The sequence below is a fragment of the Suricata suricatta genome, chromosome 10 (assembly GCF_006229205.1).
Source record: "Suricata suricatta isolate VVHF042 chromosome 10, meerkat_22Aug2017_6uvM2_HiC, whole genome shotgun sequence".
In the NCBI taxonomy this organism is placed as follows: Eukaryota; Metazoa; Chordata; class Mammalia; order Carnivora; family Herpestidae; genus Suricata; species Suricata suricatta.
The window spans coordinates 104,414,054-104,434,208 of NC_043709.1; the positions used below are offsets into that span (position 1 = coordinate 104,414,054).

At 37.5% G+C, this 20,155-nt stretch overlaps 1 protein-coding gene across 1 annotated transcript in view; it reads left to right on the top strand.

Annotated features, from left to right (window-relative positions):
- The window catches only part of LOC115304136 (cat eye syndrome critical region protein 2), a 151,608-nt gene that overhangs the window by 113,066 nt on the left and 18,387 nt on the right, over positions 1 to 20,155 (top strand). The window contains exons 9-12 of the mRNA XM_029954178.1: positions 8,343 to 8,496; positions 19,105 to 19,234; positions 19,744 to 19,781; positions 19,869 to 19,960. Of these exons, the coding sequence (XP_029810038.1) occupies positions 8,343 to 8,496; positions 19,105 to 19,234; positions 19,744 to 19,781; positions 19,869 to 19,960 (414 nt within the window). The remainder of the gene's footprint in view (positions 1 to 8,342; positions 8,497 to 19,104; positions 19,235 to 19,743; positions 19,782 to 19,868; positions 19,961 to 20,155) is intronic.

Genomic DNA, 20,155 nt, shown 5'->3' on the forward strand with positions numbered 1-20,155 from the left:
GGTGGGAGTGGAGTGCAGAGCTAATGAAGACACAACTGATGTATTAACATAAAGGGGTTCCCCACAACCAGAAGCCAGCTCTGTGTGGGCATTTTCATTTTGTAACATAGTTTAGTTAAATTACTTTAGCATCATACTTATAGAAAGGGACAAAATTGATACTTATATTTCCTGAGATTTAAAAATTGTCAAGGTGGTAAAGGATTGAGGCCAAAGTAGCTAGATTGCAGGTGATGATACATTTGATGGTGGAAGTCCAAGAGAATGCAATTCAGAAGCACCCTCGGTCCTCTGAAACCTCCATTTCCGCCGTCTGTTCTTTTACCAGAGGTTTTTCTCTGTTGTTGCTAATTTCACTCTCAAAAACATACTCTGTGCCAGCCAGTTTTTATATTCTCTGTACTTTTTAACTTTTTAATGCCTCTTAGCTTATGTTTTATTGAATATTGTATAGTTTAGTGGTCTGAGAAAGTATGGAGCCTTCTTACTGCCTCTGAGTAATGTTTTTATGACTTTTAAATTGAGGTGACAGCACAATCATATTTTACAGAGATCTTGTCATTAACTAAATATATTCTACCTAGAGCCTCAAAGGAAAAAATTAATTTATAAATTTTTATTTACTTAAATATATTTGCATTTATCCTTTCTCTTTTTCAGCTCATAGATGTGTTCTTGCCAGTAGATAAATTGCCCAACTTTTAATGATTGGCAATTCTGTCATGACTGACTTCAATGTCCCCAGTCTTTTCTTTCCTATAACATCATTAGTTTCGAAATGGCCTTTAGTAACTGGTATCTACTCGTAGTTCTCAAATGGTTGTCTAGCTCCTTTTATTTTTTGTGTCCTCTCCACGTTCTTCAATACCTTAACAGTTAATACCTCTCTGAAAGTTCTCTTTCCTATTTTATGTTGTCCCCGGACTGAGTCCTAAATGCCCTAATGTACATTTCACCTTACATAGTAATCTGAATACAGACCAAAAGGCTTTTTATAGCTTAAGCAAAGCTTAGCTTCAAACACTAAAATTTCTTCTTTTAGCTATTCTTTGTAGTGTTTCTCTTTTTTTTCTGTTATCTTTAGTTTTAGATGCAACTAACCATGGAATTGTAGAGCTCTTCAATGTCTACTGTGGTGTATGCAGTGTCCTAGAGAAAACCTTGCATGTGGTATGAGTTTTGTGCTTTTTTTTTTTTAAGTAGCAGAGAATCATCAGGCCATTAAAGCCTTATAGGCAAGGTGTCTGATCTATATTGGTTACCCAGGAGTCCAATCTTTTTGCCTCAAAAAGTCTTTTAATTGTGACTCCTGGGGAAAATATTAGCGAAGGGAAATCGTCTTTCTGAATTCTGGGATTAGGGCTGCATTGGTTATTTTCATCAGGAGACTCCGGACATTGCTGTTACTAGGGAGCTCTTTGTGGTGGTATGGTCTCAAGTGTGCTACTAAAGTTGGCAAGGGTGCCAGGGTGTCTGATATCCTGCCCTGGGTGAGGGGGGAGGAATGGAAGGGGAGTCTAGGCACTGCTTCAACCAGATTCTATTTCTAATACTATAGAGTATTTCAAAGTGGTGTTTCTAATTAGCTTCTCATTAAAATCCCCCCCTCCTTGATTCTAGCAGGTCTCATTCTTATCTATAAAGCATTTAAAAATAAAAATAAAGAATTTAGGCACCACCCCATTTACCCAACTGACCACTTATAAAGGGGGTGAAGTGCAGTGCCAAATAACGTAAGAATGTTTTTTAACTGTTCAGGTGTTCTTTGTTTTGTTTTTGTTCCTTTGGTTGTACTTGTTCTTTAAACTCTTAGTGTTTAAACTATTAAGATTTAAAACATTACCAAAAGTGTCTCCAGGCAGTGAGTCTGTCTTTTAGTGGTATTTTCATTAACACTTGCTTTACCTTGGGGTGGTGTACTGCTGGAAACAAGAACAAAAATTTAAAAAAAATTTTTTTTAATATTTATTTTTGAGAGTGAGTGTGTGTGTGCGCATGGGCACATGTGTGAAAGTGAGTGGGGGGCGGGGCAGAGAGAGAGGGCGACACAGAATCCAAAACAAGCTCCAGGCTCTGAGCTGTCAGCACAGAGCCTGATGATGGCACAAAACTCAGGAATGGCAAGATCATGACCTGAGCCCTAGTCCGACACTTAACTGACTGACCCACCCAGGCACCCAGAGAACCAAAATTTTAAAATAGACTCTTGGTGTACAACATGGATTTTTTTCCAGATGTGTATGATGCAACAGTAATAATTGTTGAGAATTCACATCAGATAAGAACTGCTGAAATTATAGTACATGATGAAACACGGCCACACCAATTTACATTCCCACCAACAGTGCATGAGGGTCTCTCCTTTTCTCCACATCCTTGCTGACACTTGTTATTTTTTGTCTTTTTAAAGACAGCCATTCTAATAGGTGTGAAGTATTATCATCTCATTGTGGTGTTGATTTGCATTTACCTGGTGACTAGAAATATACTTGTTGACTATCTGTGCCTCTTCTTTGGAAAAATGTCTATTCAGTTTCTCTACTCATTTAAAAAGAAAGATTGGGTTTTTTGGCTATTGAATTGTCTAAGCTTTTTTAAGATGCTATAAATTTAAGTTGCTCAATTGTGTCTTATGTGCTTAGCATAAATATTAAATTATTCAAAAAAACAACTAGGTAGATACATACTGTATAATTCTAATCATGTGACATATCCAGAGTAAGGAAATCCACAGAGACAGAGAGCTGATCAATGGGGAGCAAGGACTGGCTGCTTAATGGGTTCCATGTTCTCTTTTGGGGTACTAACATGTTTTGCAGCCTAATGTAGGTGGTGGTTACATAACATAGTGAATGTACTAAATACCACTGAATTATACACTTCACAGTTGTTAATTCTATGTGAATTTCACTTTGATTTTAATAAAAATCTTATTGAGGGTAAGTTTTACATAGTTTTTAAATGACTTAGGGCCTCTGACTTAGCAGAAAAAATTTTACATCCGTAATTATCTCAAACATTTGAATTCCTGCTTCATTGTTACCAAAATAAATCAATTTGTAGTACCTCATCTTAAATCTACAAGTTCTGGGGCACCTGTGTGGCTCCATCAGATAATTGTCCTACTTCAGCCCAGGTCATGATTTGGTGGTTCATGAGTTCAAGCCCGACATCTGGCTTGCTGCCATCAGTATAGAGCCTGTTTCAGATTCCCCTCTGTCTCTGCCACTCCCCTGCTCTTGTGCACAAACTCCTTCTCACAAAATAAACATTGAAAAAATTTTTTAATAAAAAATTTACAAGTTCAAACTTTTGGGTACTTTAACATATTTTAATTTTAGACTTTTAACAGGGATCACATGGAGTAAAAAGTCAATAAAAATTAGATCACTTAGAATATGTAATACAAGTTCCTTTCCTCAGTTTACTTGGAAAGGGGTTGTTTTAAGCCCAGAGGAATGTACCTGCTCTTACTGAAAACTTGGGGGACTACATTAGAAGACTATAGTACTGTAACAATCCCCAAATCATCAGTCTATGCTTTTACTATTTGCTTCAGGCTCCTTCTCTAGGCATTTATTACAAAAGTGGAAACTTTTTTCTTAATGTTTACTTGAGAGCGAGAGAAAGAGACAGACAGCACTCAAGTTGGGAAGGGGCAGAGAGAGAGGAAGAATCTAAAGCAAGCTTTAAGCTCTGAGCTGAAGTCAGGCACTTAACCAACTGAGCCACCCAGGCACCCCAAAACTGGCATCTTATTGAATATTATTTTGTGGCTTGGTTTTTTCATTTAACATTGTGAGCATTTTCATATATCATTAAAAATTCCTTAGAAATACAACTTTTATTGATTGTATGGTGATGACTATATAATTCAACCTATTATTAAACATTTAGTATATTTTTAACTTTTCACCATTTTAAATGTTGACTTGAGATACAGAAATACCTTTGCTTGCCTATCTCACTTTTACAAAAAGTCACAGAAGTGTAATTACTGTTTAGGGTTCTTTTTTTAATGTTTATTTTATCTTAGAGAGAGAGTGCACACACGTTGGGGAGGGGCAGAGAGAGCGGGAGACAGAGGATCCAAAGGAGTCTCTATCCTGACAGCAGCAGCCCTGGGGCTTGAACTCCCAAGCCACAAGGTCATGGCACAAGCCAAAGCCAGACACTTAACCAACTGAGCCAACCAGGGGCCCCTAAGGTTCTTGATGTTTATATCCAAACTGTCCACCAATCCACCTGTGCTCCAGCAACTTGATAGCATTCATTTTACCACATTTTTACAAATGTGTCACCTTTTATCATCCTTCACTATTTTCTAAGAGAAAAAGCTATTTTAGGAAGAAGATATTTGCAAATGACATATCACAGAAAGGGTTAGTATCCAAAATCTATAAGGAATTTATCAAACTCAGCAACCAAAAACAAATAATCCAGTGAAGAAATGGATAAAAGAGGAATAGACACTTCTCCAAAGAAAACATCCACAGAGCCAACCGACACAAGGAAAGATGCTCAGCATCACTCATCATCAGGGAAATACAAATCAAATCCACAATGAGATACCACCTCACACCAGTCAGAATGGCTAACATTAACGACTCGGGCAACAGAGGCTCCTGGATGCTCAGTCAGATAAGCGTCTAACTTCAGCTCAGGTCATGATCTTGCAGTTTGTGGGTTTGGGCCCCATGTCAGGCTCTGCGCTGACAGCTCAGAGCCTGGTGCCTGTCTTCAGATTCTGTGTCTCCCTCTCTTTATGAACTTTCCTTGCTTGTGCTGTCTCTTTCTCTCAAAAATAAATAAAAAACAAAAAAGAATTTAAAAAAACAACAACTCGGGAGGATGTAGAGAAGGAGGATCTCTTTTGCACTGTTGTTGGGAATGTAAACTGGTGCAGCCACTCTGGAAAACAGTATGGAGGTTCCTCAAAAAATTAAAAACAGAACTACCCTATGGCCCAGCAATTGCACTACTAGGTATTTATCCAAGGGATACTGGTAGGCTGTTTTGAAGGGGTACATGCACCCCAATGTTTATAGCAGCACTATTCATTGGATGAATGGATAAGGAAGATGTGTGTATACATATACGTGTGTGTATATACACGCACACACAATGGAGTATTACTTGGCAATCAAAAAGAATGAAATTTTGCCATTTGCTAAGCAAAATTAGAGGAAGACAAATATCATGTGACCTTACTCATATGAGGACTTTAAGATACAAAACAGATGAACATAAGGGAAGGAAACCAAAAATAATATAAAAACAAGGACAAAACATAAGAGACTCTTAAATATGGAGAACAAACAGAGGGGTTTTGTGGGGATTGTGGGAGGGGCAGAGGGCTAAATGGGCAAGGAATCTTGTTTTTTATTTTTGAGAGAGAGAGACAGCACAAGCAGGGGAAGGTCATAAACAGAGGGAGACACAGAATCTGAAGACAGGCACCAGGCTCTGAGCTGTCAGCGCAGAGCCTGACATGGGGCCCAAACCCACAAACTGCAAGATCATGACCTGAGCTGAAGTCAGACACTTAACTGACTGATATTAAGGAATCTACTTCTGAAATCATTGTTGCACTGTATGCTAACTTTCATGTAAATTTAAAAAAAAAAAGAAAAGGCTTTTTTATTTTTCTTCTTAATCATGGATGTGATTTATCTTCTCTAAATATAATATTCCTGTTTCATTTGTGGGAAGCTATTGTTAATTGATTTGTAAGATATCTTTGCATAGTAAGAATATTAAATTGTTGGGGTGCTTGGGTAGTTCAGTTGGTTAAGCATCTTTGCAAGTGTCTGTCCAACTTCACTTCGGGTGATGATCTCCCTGTTCAGGTGTTTAAGCCCCACATCAGGCTCTCTGCTATCGGCACAGAGCCCACTTTGGATCCTCTGCCTCACTCTCTGCCCTTCCCCTCTTAAAAATAAACAAACATTACAGGTGCCTGGGTAGCTCAGTCAGTTGGGCATCCGACTTTGACTCGGGTCATGATCTCACAGTTCATGGGTTAAAGCCCCACATCAGGCTCTATGCTGACAGCTCAGAGCCTAGAGCCTTGCTTTGGGTTCTGTGTCTCCCTCTTTCTCTCTGCCTATTCCCTGCTGTGCTCTTTCTCTCTCTCTCAAAAATAAACATTAAAAATTTTTAATGAGGAATAAGTCATCATATATGTTGCAAAAATATGTAATTCTATAGATATTCTCATGGTTTTTTTAATTATTAACTATTTTTTACCCTTTTCACCCCTTCCATTGACTTCAAACATGAAACATCTCCCATGTTTATTAACAGATGATTCTTATCTTAATGCTTCCATTCATAAGTCAGTAGTTTGAATTTGTTTAGTCCTTAATAAAATGCTGACCCTGATTAATATCCCCTTGTACTGGTTGAAGGAAGAATATTTCACATGTTCTCACTTGTTGCCCTTTGGCAGGGAGAAGCAAAATACACATACATTATATTGAAAGCACTATAGTTTTATTCAAATGAAGTAATTCCTTTGAGTGGGCTTAGTTTTCCTCTCTCCTCCACTTCTCCCACCCTATCAGTTATTGGGAGTGTCTGCTTGGAGTCTCCACAACTGAAAGGAGCAAAGGCAATTTGTTTTGGTGTGCTTTGACTTGTTACTGTAGTTCCCTCGTAACTTCTCAGCTGGGTTGGCATAATTAAGGACTTGTTTGGGGCAGGGTACTTGTGGAATGGAGAGAAGGTGCTTAACTAGCATTTAGGAGGCAATAGCTAGATATGCATTCTTCAGTAGCATCCCCATTTCAGGAAAAAAAAAATCTAGTGTATCTAAACTACCTGCTCTCTTATAGGATAAAGATTTTAGGGAACTTTCTTTAGTTTTACAATTTTACATGTGTGATAATGGTATATTTTTGTTTTTCGGTTTGTTGGGGTATTTTAGAGTTTTGGGGGGAGGGTCCATATTCATCTCTCCTTTCTCATTCATTTTGGATTTTTACCTTGTAGGTAACAAAATCATGCTCATAGAATTTGAAATGGTCAAGTAACTTTGGGAAGGTCTACCATCTAGGCAAGAGCACTTCTGAATTCTGAGTCAAATGAGAATCTGAACTTGGTTTGAAGGACCATAAGGAAAATAATACAAAATTTTAATCAGAGCACTCTCAGTGTTCAATGAAGACTTATAAATGAGTTAATGTCAAGATGCGTTTGTCTCTTTTCTCCCTTCTTGAAAAAAAGCACTTGCGTAGTGTCCCCGGCATAAAACTTTGAAAATTTATCCAGCATAGCAGATTTTTTAGGTCTTACGACCAAAAAAGATACGTAATGAAAAGCTTCATATTCCTGATTATGGTTTACTTACCTAAAATGGGATAATTAATGTTAATCTTTTCTGTAAAGTTATTGTAATTCTCCCTTTGTTGATACTGGATTCATTTTTCTGTCTCTGCAATTCTATATATAGGGTGCAGTTACACCTCTTCAATAACAGTTTTGCATAAAAGTTCTAGCTTTCACATCAGCACAGAAGACTAAGGAAGAATTGAAAATAAACTATTTCAGCTCTAGCTTCACTATTCCGATTTACAGAATGGCTCAGAACTAGTTATGTTGGAAAATATGCAGAGTAAAACAACTTACATAAATTATGATGATAAGGGTCCTATTTTCCCTGATCTTTTGTTAGATTTCTTAGGCAATCACATTCCCAGTGACCATCTGAAATATTTATATTGATGCTCTTTGTGTGAAAAACAAGGGAAATTGCTAAACAATCTAAGTAATTTTATGAATTTCTAGACAGTTGCCTCCTTTCTGTATCTTAAGGCAAATCGGTGTCCCCTCCCACTAAACTTTTTATTCATTGTCATTCATTTTATTCATTGTTTTATTTGTAACTTATTAAAGTTTAGGAGTTTTCAGTCATGCACATTGAAATTGTGTTTCATCCTTTGTTCTTCCATCCTTTTTAAAGTTTGTTGAGATGAGAGTACTGTTTCAGATGTCACTTTTCTCAAATAGTAAATCTGTAAAAGTGGTGTCTCCAAACTGCTTCAGTTTCTCTTCTCTGGTCCAGCATATTCATAGAATTACCTCCCAAAGACTACAAATTATGTAGATTGTTGAGACCAGCGCATTTACCTTGTTTTAAATCACCGTTGTGTTTTAATGTACATCTGTTTATACATCTCCATACATTTATCTCCATAGATAAGATCAACTTGTGGATATAAGCCCCCTACCTAATATTGTTTATTAAATAAGTTGAATTCAGTAGAAATTGAATCTTAGAGCAGAGAACTGATCTTACATGATTGTGTATTGACTCTGTACACTTGATTGGTTCTTTATAGGAGACCCCTGTGCTTACCAGAATAGAAAAACAGAAGCGCAAAGAGGAGGAGGAAGAGCGTCAGATTCTCCTAGCAGTGCAGAAGAAGGAGCAGGAGCAGATGTTAAAGGAAGAGAGGAAACGAGAGTTGGAGGAAAAGGTCAAGGCAGTGGAAGGTACGTGGGCTCTCTGCACAGTACATGTGGTATGGGAAATAACGCTCTGGCAATTTCTATTAACATGTTAACTGTGCAATATCTAGGATCCAGTCTTCTTGCATTGGCTTTCCTTCTATAGCACTTGTATTTGTCATTCTTGGTGTTCCTTTTAGTCTAGTGCTCATTCCTCTCATCTGCATACATTCCTCATGTAAAATAGCAATACTGGGGCGCCTGGGTGGCTCAGTCAGTTAAGCATCCAACTTCAGCTCAGGTCATGATGACACGGTCCGTGGGTTCAAGCCCTGTGTTGGGCTCTGTGCTGACAGCTCAGAGCCTGGAGCCTTCTTCTGATTCTGTGTCTCCCTCTCTCTGACCCTCCCCTGCTCAGTCTGTCTCTCTCTCTCTCTCTCTCTCTCAGAATAAAGACATTAAAAAAATAAAAAGCAGTGCTAAAGTATTGATGACAAGATAACCTTAAGAACAATTGAAATGTGCTTACGAAAAGTCCTACAGAATTTTTTTCAAGCATGGCACTATACAAATTTAGAATATTACCATTGATTTTATTAGGACAAAATAGTTTTCTCGAATACTTGGGTCCAGGTCCTGGTCTGGTGTAATGAGATTTTTCTTTCATTTGCAGTTAATACCAAGGATAGTGACTGTCCCTAGATGTGTCAGACAGCAGTTGTATTTATAAGCTGAACCTAATAAATCATGTGGTAACAGCTCATTTGGCTTAGCTGAATACAGATCAGGATTTCTTTTTTTTTTTTTAAGTAAATGTATTAAATATTTTAAATTTATTAATAAAATCACATGGTCTATATTTGACTCTTCAATGTCATGTTTCATTGCAAAATTTAAATAAATTTTGGCTGTAAAATTTAATGGATTCTGGCCTTATTAAGTGCTTTTTTTTCCCCTCCCATAAAGAGGAAGTATGGTGCCTTCTGTTTCTTCATAGGTTAACCACATTCCTACTTTGATCATTTCTTTATTATAAAACGCTTAGGACATTTAATCTACAAATTTAGCCTGTGTCACAATATGTAGTGTATCCTACTTGTAAAATGGTTCATGGGTTTTATTTCCAGTGCTAGATTTAAATTCCTTGAGACTGCAACTCTGGCTTTTATTTCTATATATTTTTTAAAGGGATTTTATAATTTTCGTGGAATTCTTATTGGCTGCACTATTGTCATTTGACTTATTTTATACAGACAGGTTCAAAATTTATTTTTCTGGCTTAGTTTCTGTACCTGTATGATTCATAATACCTATGTTATAGATTGTTCTTTAAATCAACAATATTTTTGGAGTACCCATTCTATGCCATGTGTTCTAGGAATGCAGATATTAAAATAAATTAATCCTTTCAGGGAGCTTACATTTCAGTGGTGGGAAGACACAATCAATATTGTAGAATCATAGATAGTAGTCAAAGATGTAAAGAAAAAAACAGGTTTAGAGATAAAGAGTGACATGATGCAGGTGGTATTTAAGTAAGACTGTCAAGAAAGCCCTCTCAGGCGCCTGGGTGGCTCAGTCGGTTAGGCCTCCGGCTTCGGCGCAGGTCAGATCTCACGTTCGTGGGTTTGAGCCCCACATCAGGCTCTGTGCTGACAGCTAGCTCAGAGCCTGGAGCCTGCTTCCGGTTCTGTGTCTCCTTCTCTCTCTGCCTCTCCCCCTCTCATGCTCTGTCTCTCTCTGTATCAAAAATAAATTTTAAAAAACATTTAAAAATTAAAAAAAAAGAAAGATGGTGATGGTGGAGGGCACTTGAGGGGAAGAGCACTGGGTGTTGTATGGAAAACAATTTGACAATAAAATATTATGGAAAAAAAAAAAAAAGAAAGAAAGAAAGCCCTCTCTGGGGCATCTGTGTGGATCAGTCAGTTAAGCATCCTAATCTTGATTTCAACTTAGGTCATGATCTCAGGGTCGTGAGATCAAGCCCTGCATCAGGCTCTGCATTGACAGTGCCAAACCTGCTTGGGATTCTCTGTCCCTCTCTTACTCATTCTCTCTCCTTCATTCCCTCTCTCCCTCTCCCTGCTTGTGAATACCCTCTCTCTCTCAAAATAAATAAACTTTAAAAAGCCCTTTCTGAATATATAACATACAGTAATGAAATGAATGAAGGTGCCGTATGAACACCTGATGGGAGAAGAGCGTAGCAAACAGAAAATTGCGAGTGCAGAGGGCCTCTGGAAGGAATATGCAGGTAGAAGGTCATCGTGGCTGGATACGAGTGAGCAAAGCAAGGGTAAGATTGGCAGGAAATGAGTTCATAGAGATAACCAGGGATCAGACCATGTAGGGCTTTGCAGACCTTGTTAGAAGGATTAAATAAAAAACGGGTAGTCCCCACCACACAGCAAGCTCACAAATTATAGTTATCATGGGGGAAATATGGAGAGTTTTTATAGGCTGTAAAATAGTTACAACAAACGTTTCCTGAATTCTTAGAAGGGAGAATAATGGATTTTTTAATTGAGAATTAATTTACTGAGAATTTTAAAGTTGATAATAGTTAATTCAGAGAGACAAGCTTTTTGTGACATTAAATTCAAAGAGGGTTTCATTATGTGGGTATGTGGGTCCTTTTACCATAACGAATAGTATTTATCTGTGGTGATGGTAAAACAGAAAAACTTTTAGACTAATGTTTAAGATCAGTCTGTAAAGGGAGCACAGAGCCTATCAGTTAGTTTTGGTCTGTTGGTCGTATGCTCCTCTTTCTACCCTGTCATCCCAACAGTGTTGACAGGCAGTCACTAGAATGAGACTCCCCTGATAATGTTGGCAAAATTAATGTGATATGACATGAACACATATTTCCAAAGAGAGGGCTCATAGCTTTCATTTGTTTCAAAAGATTTGAAAAGTGAGAAGTGGATTAAGAAAAGGTAGAAGTCAAAAGATGTGAAGAACCAGAATGTCCAGAAATGCATGAATGGATAAAAGTAAGGTTTATACCGATGATGGTTTATATTCATCCTTAAAAAGGATGACACTGTCTACAACATGGATGAACCTTGAAGATACATCAGAGTAAGTAAAATAAGCCAAGAGGAAGGAAATGGGGAGTTTTTATTAATAGGTACAGAGTTTCATTTTAGGATGAGAAAGTTTTGGAAATGGTAACAGTTGCACAATATTGTGAGTGTACTTAATACTACTGAATCATACACTTAAAATGGTTTAAAAGGTAAATTTTATTATTTCTTAAAATTTTTAAAAAACCGGGGTGCTTGGGCAGCTCATTCAGTTAAGCATCCAGCTTCAGCTCAGGTCATGATGTCTGGTTTATGAGTTCAAACCCCGTGTCAGGCTCTGTTTTGACAGCTCTAAACCTCAAGCCTGCTTCTGATTCTGTGTCTCCTTCTCTCTCTGCCCCTTTCTCACTTGCACTCTGTCTCTATCTCTCAAAAATAAATAAATGTTAAAAAAATTTTTTAAGCCAAAAGAAAGAAAAGGCCAAATAAATGTATTGATTTTTATTAGTATGCTATTTTTATAGAAAGTAAAATTGGATTGTGACATAAATATTCATACCAAGTTCAACAAATCAGTATCGAAGTGGACGTCATTAGACTTTCTCATTTACAGTATGGTTGATATGTAACCTAAAAATTTGTTTTGCCTAAAATACATAGAAATTCTTTATTTTCCTTAATGTTTATTTATTTTTGAAAGAGAAAGCATGAACGCGGGAGGGACAGAGGACAGAAGCAGGCTCTGCATTGATAGCAGCAAGCTCAATGTGGGGCTTAAGCTCACAGACCATGAGATCATGACCTGAGCTGAAGTCAGATGCTCAATCAGGTGATCCATCCAGGCACTCCTCAAATAAATAGAAACTCTATTTGTAATATATATGTTATAATATGTTGTCTGACATTGTATAAATACCCTTTTTAAGAGCATATCTGAGAGCGCTTGGGTGGCACAGGTGTTTGTGTCCTCAGGTCATGATCTCACGGTTTCATGAGTTGAAGCCCATGTCAGACTCTGCAGTGCCAACACAGAGCCTGCCTGAGATTCTCTCTCCCTCTCCATCCCTCCTGCACATGCTATCTCTGTAAATAAATAAATAAGCAAGCAAGTTTAAAAAAAAGGATAATCTGAAATCTTAGCTAAGTGATGGAAGTTACCAGGTGCTGTTTTTATGGTAACTAAAAACCACTAAGTTGTCAACTGGATGAATTGTGGGTATGGAGTGATGGAGTGGTCTGTCTAGGGCAGTTCTACCCCTTCCCCAGAAATGACAGTCATCAGTAAATTCCTGACAAGGATGAAGAGACGATAAGAATTTCAAAGCAAACAGGGAAGCACTACTGTATGCATTAGTTTTTGGTAGTTACAGCAGACAAAAAAGAAATACATTCAGTATTTTCAGATAAAAAAAGATATTGGAAACATAAGGAAAAAGTAACATTGTTGAAAATAACATGCAACTTCCAGGAAACAAATAGAACTCCTAGAAATGTAAGGTATGGTTATTAGAATATTAAACAGCTTGGGTACATGTAAAAAGATAATCAGTCAACTAGAAGGTATGTCTAGGAAATTACATGGAATCCAACACTAAAATAAAAGTCACTTGTGGTTAATCTTTCAGTGTCCAGTCATGAAAACAGAATCTATGCTAGATATTTAGACACAAAGAATTTTACTTTTTTAAAAATATTTTATTCATTTATTTAGAGTTCATGCATACACATAGGAGGTGCAGAGAGAAAGAGAATCCTAAGTAGGCTCTGCACTGTCAGCACGGAGCCCAGCATGGGGCTTGAACTCACAAACCATGAGATCATGACCTGAGCCAAAATCAAGAGTCAGATGCTTAATTGACTGAGCCACCCAGATGCCCCTCAACATAATGAATTTCAAATGGGCCTTTTGGTTAAATGGAAGTTAGGGGGGAAAAAAAGTTAGAGTAGTGAGATAGCAACCCTAAAGGGGAAGCAAAGAGAAGAGATTAGGTTATCAGAACCTAGAAGTTGAAGGGCTCTGCCAAGTTGGACCTAAGACATCTAAACATGGGGTGCTGTTGGTACCTCTCTCCAGGCAAGCGGTGAGCCTGGTTCTGGGACTACCAGAAAAACCTGGTTATCAGAACCAACTGGGTTGGTTCATCTGGTCCCATTAAAGACCACTGCTACCATGGTGTTGAACAGTGACAACAAACAGGGAGAAAGAAATACTGTTCCCCTCATCCTGCTGCCATTCTTTCTCTGGTACTCTCTTTTGGCAAAATATAAAACTAGCAAAGAATAGAAAAATTTATTTTGAATAAAGAAAGAATGGATTTGGAGCTTACAAGCTTGATGTTGATAGCTTAATAACTGAGGTGGTATCTATCATGAAGGATCCAGTGTGTGGCTACTGTAAGTTCTAAAATGAAGGAATCAAGAAAATGGAGCAGAGAAAATATTTAGACACAGTGGTTGAGAATTTTCTTGTTTTGATGAAAAACACAAATCCTCAAAGTTAGAAAGCAAGAAGAAATGTAAACTAGATATAAATTACATGTAGACACATGGTAATGAATTATAGTATCTGTGACCCACAGATATTTAAGGTAATCACTTTGGAGGGGTGTCTGGGTGGCTCAGTCGGTTGAGCCTTCAACTTCAGCTCAGGTCATGATCTCATGGTTTGTGAATTCAAGCCCTATGTTGGGCTCTGTGCTGACAGCCCAAAGCCTAGAGCCCTCTTCAGAATCTGTGACTCCCTCTCTGCTGCTCCTCCACTCATGCTCAGTCTCTCAAAAAATAACCGTTAAAAAAAAGTTTTTTAATAATCAGTTTGGAAAAAACAAATTACCTTAGAGGATGTTCTGTAACAGTGATAGACTTCTGAGGAGTATAACAGTATTCAGGAGAAAATGGATTGGATTTTATATTCATTTTCCAAGGCCACCATAACTAGATAGTTCAAGACAGAAATTTAATTTTCTCAGAGTTCTGGAAGTTAGAAATTTAAATCTCCATTATGGCAATCTCTATAGACTTAGAATAGAGAGAACTTCTTAACCAATATCCACTTTAATGGGAAATATTAGAGGTATTCCTTCTTAAAGTCAAAAAGGAAAGATTTTTTTCTATCATTGCTTTTATTCTGTATTGTATTGTTTTGCAGAGTCTTTTCTGCAAAGGAAAAATATTTGTGTATTTATACATTTATGTTATAGAACTATTATATGTTAAATATATAGTTTATGTGTGATTTGAAACTCTAAGAAAATGTCAAGAAACTGTCGTAACTGATAAGAATTCAGCCAAGTAGTTGGATTCATTTTAAGTGTTAGTATGAATAATTTGTAAACATGACTTAATAGCAGTGGCAATTTTTGCCATGCAGGTAGTGGCCTCTAAATATCATTTCCCTCCAGAAGGAACCAAGATTCTTTGGAGAAATGACTGATTCCATACTAGGGCAGTAAAAATATAAGATGTGAGCCTAGATTATTTTATAACAGAAAGCAAAGAAAGTTGAAAATTCTATCAAAAGATATATTTTCACTAGCCAACATTGGATATTTTCGAGCACTGAAAAAAGAAAATGAACAAAAAATACGAAATAAGTTCAAAATTTATTTTTGAAAGTGTGTGCACATGGAGTAGGGAAGGGCAAGATAGAGGAGAGAGAGAATCCCAAGCAGCCTTCATGCTGTCAGCCAGATGCAGGGCTTGATGTTAAGAACTGTGAGATCGGGGTACCGGGGTTGCTCCATCAGTTAAGTGTCCGACTTCGGCTTAGGTCATGACCTCACGGTTCATGAGTTCCAGCCCCGCATTGGGCTCTGTGCTGACAGCTCAGAGCCTGGAGCCTGTCTTCGGATTCTGTGTCTCCCTCTCTCTTTCTGCCCCTCCCTTAACATTAAAAAAAAAAAAAAGCTGAGATCATGGGGCACCTGGGTGGCTTAGTTGGTTAAGCATCTGACTTTGGCCCAGGTCATGATCGCCCAGTTCATGGGTTCAGGCTCTGTGCTGACAGATTCTGTGTCTCCCTCTCTCTGCCCCTCCCGTGCTCGCTCTCTCTCAAAATAAATAAGCATTTTAAAAAAATGATAACACTGGTGGAAAGAACTGAAAGAAAGAAAAGAAAAGAAAAAAGGAAGAAGAGAAAACAACTATGAGATCATTGACCTGAGCTGAAATCAGGAGTCAGACGCTTAACCGACTGACTCACCTACGTGCCCCACAGTGATATTTTATAAAAATCAGCGATTACCTTAGGAGTTTAAGGACAACTTGTTATTTTCAGACCTAGTAAAGTAGAAAGTCTTACAGACTGTATGTGAGAATATGCAAATAATTAATGAGATTTTTAAGTTTTAGAATATAAAGCTTTTTATTTTTATTTATTTATTATTTTAAATAGGCTTCATGCCCAACGTGGAACTTGAACTTACAACCCAGAGATCAAGAGCCCTGTGCTCCACCAAATGAACCATCCAGTCCCCCTGAAATCAGCTAACTTTCTGTAAACCATCAGATAGTATATACTTTAAGCTTAGAGATAATATGGGGCTGTGTTCCCATTAATCTTTCATTCTTTCCTCCTTTTCCATTCTTTTCTTTCTTAATTATAAAAACAATCACCTAACTGTCCTACATACTGTAGTTTTCAGTTTGCAAACTCCTGCCCTAACACATCCATTGTATTTAATGGATTAACTTCTCTGTGTGAAAGTATTCACACAAATAATTAGTTTTGGTCTTAGAACTCTAGTTAATCATCAGTCGAAAGACCGATGACCTGAGTAATGGATGGATGAAGGTAACACTGATGTAATAGAAAATCACAAAAGACAGATAAGTAGATATTTTGTCTGCTGATGTTAGTGAAAAAGGATATACACAACATCATCTATGAAATAATATTGCCCAAAAAATGAAACATGTTTGTCTGATCAAAGCCTCCAGATATGACTCAATTTACAGAAATTCAAGAGGTATGGGAACACCTTTATACCACAGTGAGGATGCCATCAGCTAAATCCAGAAAGCAGGGAGTTACACAGACAAAATAACCTAATTTCTCTATCAGATAAATTGGAGGGAACATTATTAGAAATTCAGCTAAATTTAGACACAGACAAATGCAGTATATGGACCTTTTTAGGTTTGATTTGAACAAACCAACTTAAAATATTATTGCACTAGAGGGAAAGTTTGACCTTGACCCAATATTTGGTATTAAATAAACCCTTTTACGTTCCTAAATTTCACACAGAAGAGCAAAGAGCTAAAGATGACCAAGATAATTTCCAAAAACAATATGGTGGGGACACTAATTTCATGGATAACAAAATAAAAGTTAACAGGAGTAAGAGAATGGTATTGGGGTACCTGGGTGGCTCAGTCTGTTAAGCTCAAGTCATGATCTCACTGTTTTGTGAGTTCTAGACCCGTACTGGATGCTGTCCATCAGCACAGATCCTGCCTCAGATCCTCTGTCCCCCATTCTCTCTTCCCCTACTCTGCTGTCTCTCTCTACCTCTCAAAAATAAATAAAAACAAAAAAAAGAGAATGGTATTGGCATAGAGATAGAGACGGAGCCAGTAAACTACAAGGCAACAGGCTTTGAGAAGGAGTATGAATTCTTCAGTAAATGATACCAATACAATTATGTACTGATCAGACGAAGAAAATTACATCCCTGCTTCCCATTTACGTTCCAGATGAACTAAAGCCCCAAACCATTTTGATGACAATATAGATGAATATCTTCAGGATGTCAGAATATAAAAGAATGTTATAAGTACAAAAAGCACAATCTGTAAAGAGGGAGATTGGTGTTTGATTACACAAATTGTTCAAAACTTACATGTGATACAAACATCATAAAGTCAAGGAAGGTTTGCTTGTTTTTGTTTTTGAGAGAGGGAGCAAGTGAGTAAGGGGCAGAGAGAGGGAGAGAGAGAAAAGGGGCTCACCTGATGCAGGTCTGGAGCTCATAAACCATGAGATCATGTCCTATGCCAGAGTCAGATGCTTGACTGAGCCACCCAGGTGCCCTGGAAGAAGATAATTTTAACACATAATCAACAAAGTCTTATTATCCAGATTATTAAAAGCATTTCTCTAAATTAGAAATGCAGCAACCCAAAGGAAAAGGGGCAAAGTATATAAGCAGGAAATTCACACAAGGACACTAAATGGTGGTCAGTAAACATGAAAATACACTCAGAATCACTCCATTAGGAAAATGCAAATGAAAACATCAAAATTCCTTATCAATACTCAGCACTTTGACAAAAATGCTCCTTTTATCATACCAAGTGAGTGTGAGTACAGTTAAATTGCTGTTGAAAGAATAGCCATGCGCCTTTGGAAAGCACTCTGACAATGCCTGATAAAGTTCACTATCTGGCAATTGACTGCTAGGTGTGCACCCTAAAGAACTCACATGCATGAGAAGACATGTTAAAAGAATTGTCATATCATTTAACAAGATGCAAACAAATTGCAGCCAACTGGAAAGTGGATTATTAAGCTGTGAAATACTGTATTTAATAAAACAAAAATGTTAAACTCTGCCAGTTTGTTAGGTTCATGGATATTCGTTAACTTAATTACATTTTTTCTTTAATCTTGAAATCATTTTTTAAAAGTAATATTAGAAGTCATCAATAGCTACGTACCTTTCACTAATTAAAGCAGATACAGATTTAAGCTTATAAGTGAATAATTTAAGAACAAAAACACAATTAATAGAGTCATATCATCTACTCACAGTGGAGGACAGATGGGGAGACAGTCTCTTGGGTAAGAAAATGGAACATCTGTCCTGGCTTCTCCCTTCCATTTTTGTGTCTTTCTCTCTGACGGTGTTCTTTATCTTCCTGGTTCTTTTCTTTACTCCTGACCTTCCGGTCCCCTGCTGGCATTGAGTGTCCCATCAGACTAATGGAATGCCAAGTGTGTTTCTCATGGCTGTGACTGAGCCAGAAAAAAAGTCATGCATGCCTTCCAGATCTTTGCCCATTCCAGCTGGCATCTTTCTCTTTTTCCCAGCCAGATTTATTATTACCACTGGCCTGGTAGGGGCCAGCTGCCAGTGGTGGGGGTGGATTGAAGAGCAAAGACCATTGGTGTGCAAGGATACCTTTGTTAAATGCAAAACCATGAGTACTTAGATGTGCATATAAAATCTTGTATATGTCTTGGATTGAGAATCTGCTCCTTAAAAAGGGATGTTGCTTTTCCGAGAGAACTAGGAAACATTTCAGGTATTAAAAGAAGGATAATGTTCATTGAATTTTGTATTTTTTTCCTTTCCTTTTTCTTCTAACTCTGTCTCCAGTATTGCCCGTTCCTTCCTCTCCATCCCAGGGCTTGCCATCCCAGCCTCATCCCACTGCCCACCCTGATCTCACTATGCATAAAGGAAATGAGTTCCACATTTTTATATTTTTCATAAAGCATTGCTTCTATAGAATCATCCTAATTATTAAAAGAGAATGGCAAAAGAAGCAAAAATAATTTTATGATACTGTTTTGGTGATCTTTGTTTCTTTTTTCTCTCAAAATACTTAACATATAATCCAATCATCTAAAGAATACTTACCTCACTTGTATGGTAATGCACTGTGTTCATTGTAGATCGAGCAAAGAGGAGAAAGCTCAGGGAAGAAAGGGCATGGCTACTGGCTCAAGGGAAGGAGCTCCCTCCAGAACTTTCCCATCTGGACCCTAACTCCCCCATGAGAGAAGAAAAAAAGACTAAAGACCTGTGAGTATTTAAAGATACTAACAGTAGTAAAACCAGTAACATTTAGGCACCACTCAGGGATTGTGCTAATAAGCACTTTGCTCATTTAATTCTTAAAACAACCCTGTGTGATAGGTAATATTCAGTGTTCATAAGCTTTTCATTCTTCTTTATGCCTTTCTGTATTAGTGAAATTATAGAAATATTCATTAGGGTGATATAAAGACCCAAGAAATAATGTGCTATTAAATAACTAACATTACAGAATCATAAATGAAGTTGTGGGTCGTCTCCGTCAGCCCCAGCATTTTATAGATGAGGAGAATGATACTCCCTTTTTTGCTTAAGCTTATTACCTGTCATCTTCACAATTCTTTTCTGGAGATTATCAGTGTTACAAACTTACCTTAAAACAGTTTATTGAGACTATTCCAAACCTTGGTACAATCACCTGTGTGTCTGTGATTGAAGTAAGAGAGCTAAGGTGAGAAGGTTGTCAAAATTACTGTTTCTTATTTTATGATTCACAGCTTTGAGTTGGATGATGACTTCACTGCCATGTACAAAGGTTAGTTCCCATTCTCAGCTATTACTGTTTCTGATACAAATACTCTTGTATGAGTGCGTTAATTAAGGTCTCTTCTTTGGCTTTCAGTTCTCGATGTGGTAAAGGCTCACAAGGATTCCTGGCCCTTTTTGGAACCTGTAGATGAATCTTATGCCCCAAACTATTACCAGATTATTAAGGTAGAGGCTACCTTTACCGTATACCTTCTATGGTGTGTGTTTCTTTCCTGATTTTTTTGTTGCTGTTTTTGTTTTGTTTAAGTTCACCTATTCTTGAAATCAGGGTTGCTGGATATATGCCCTGCTCCTGATCATCTCATACTGGCATGATTTTTCTGCCTCACATGGACTATGAGATGATTTTTCTCCAGGATG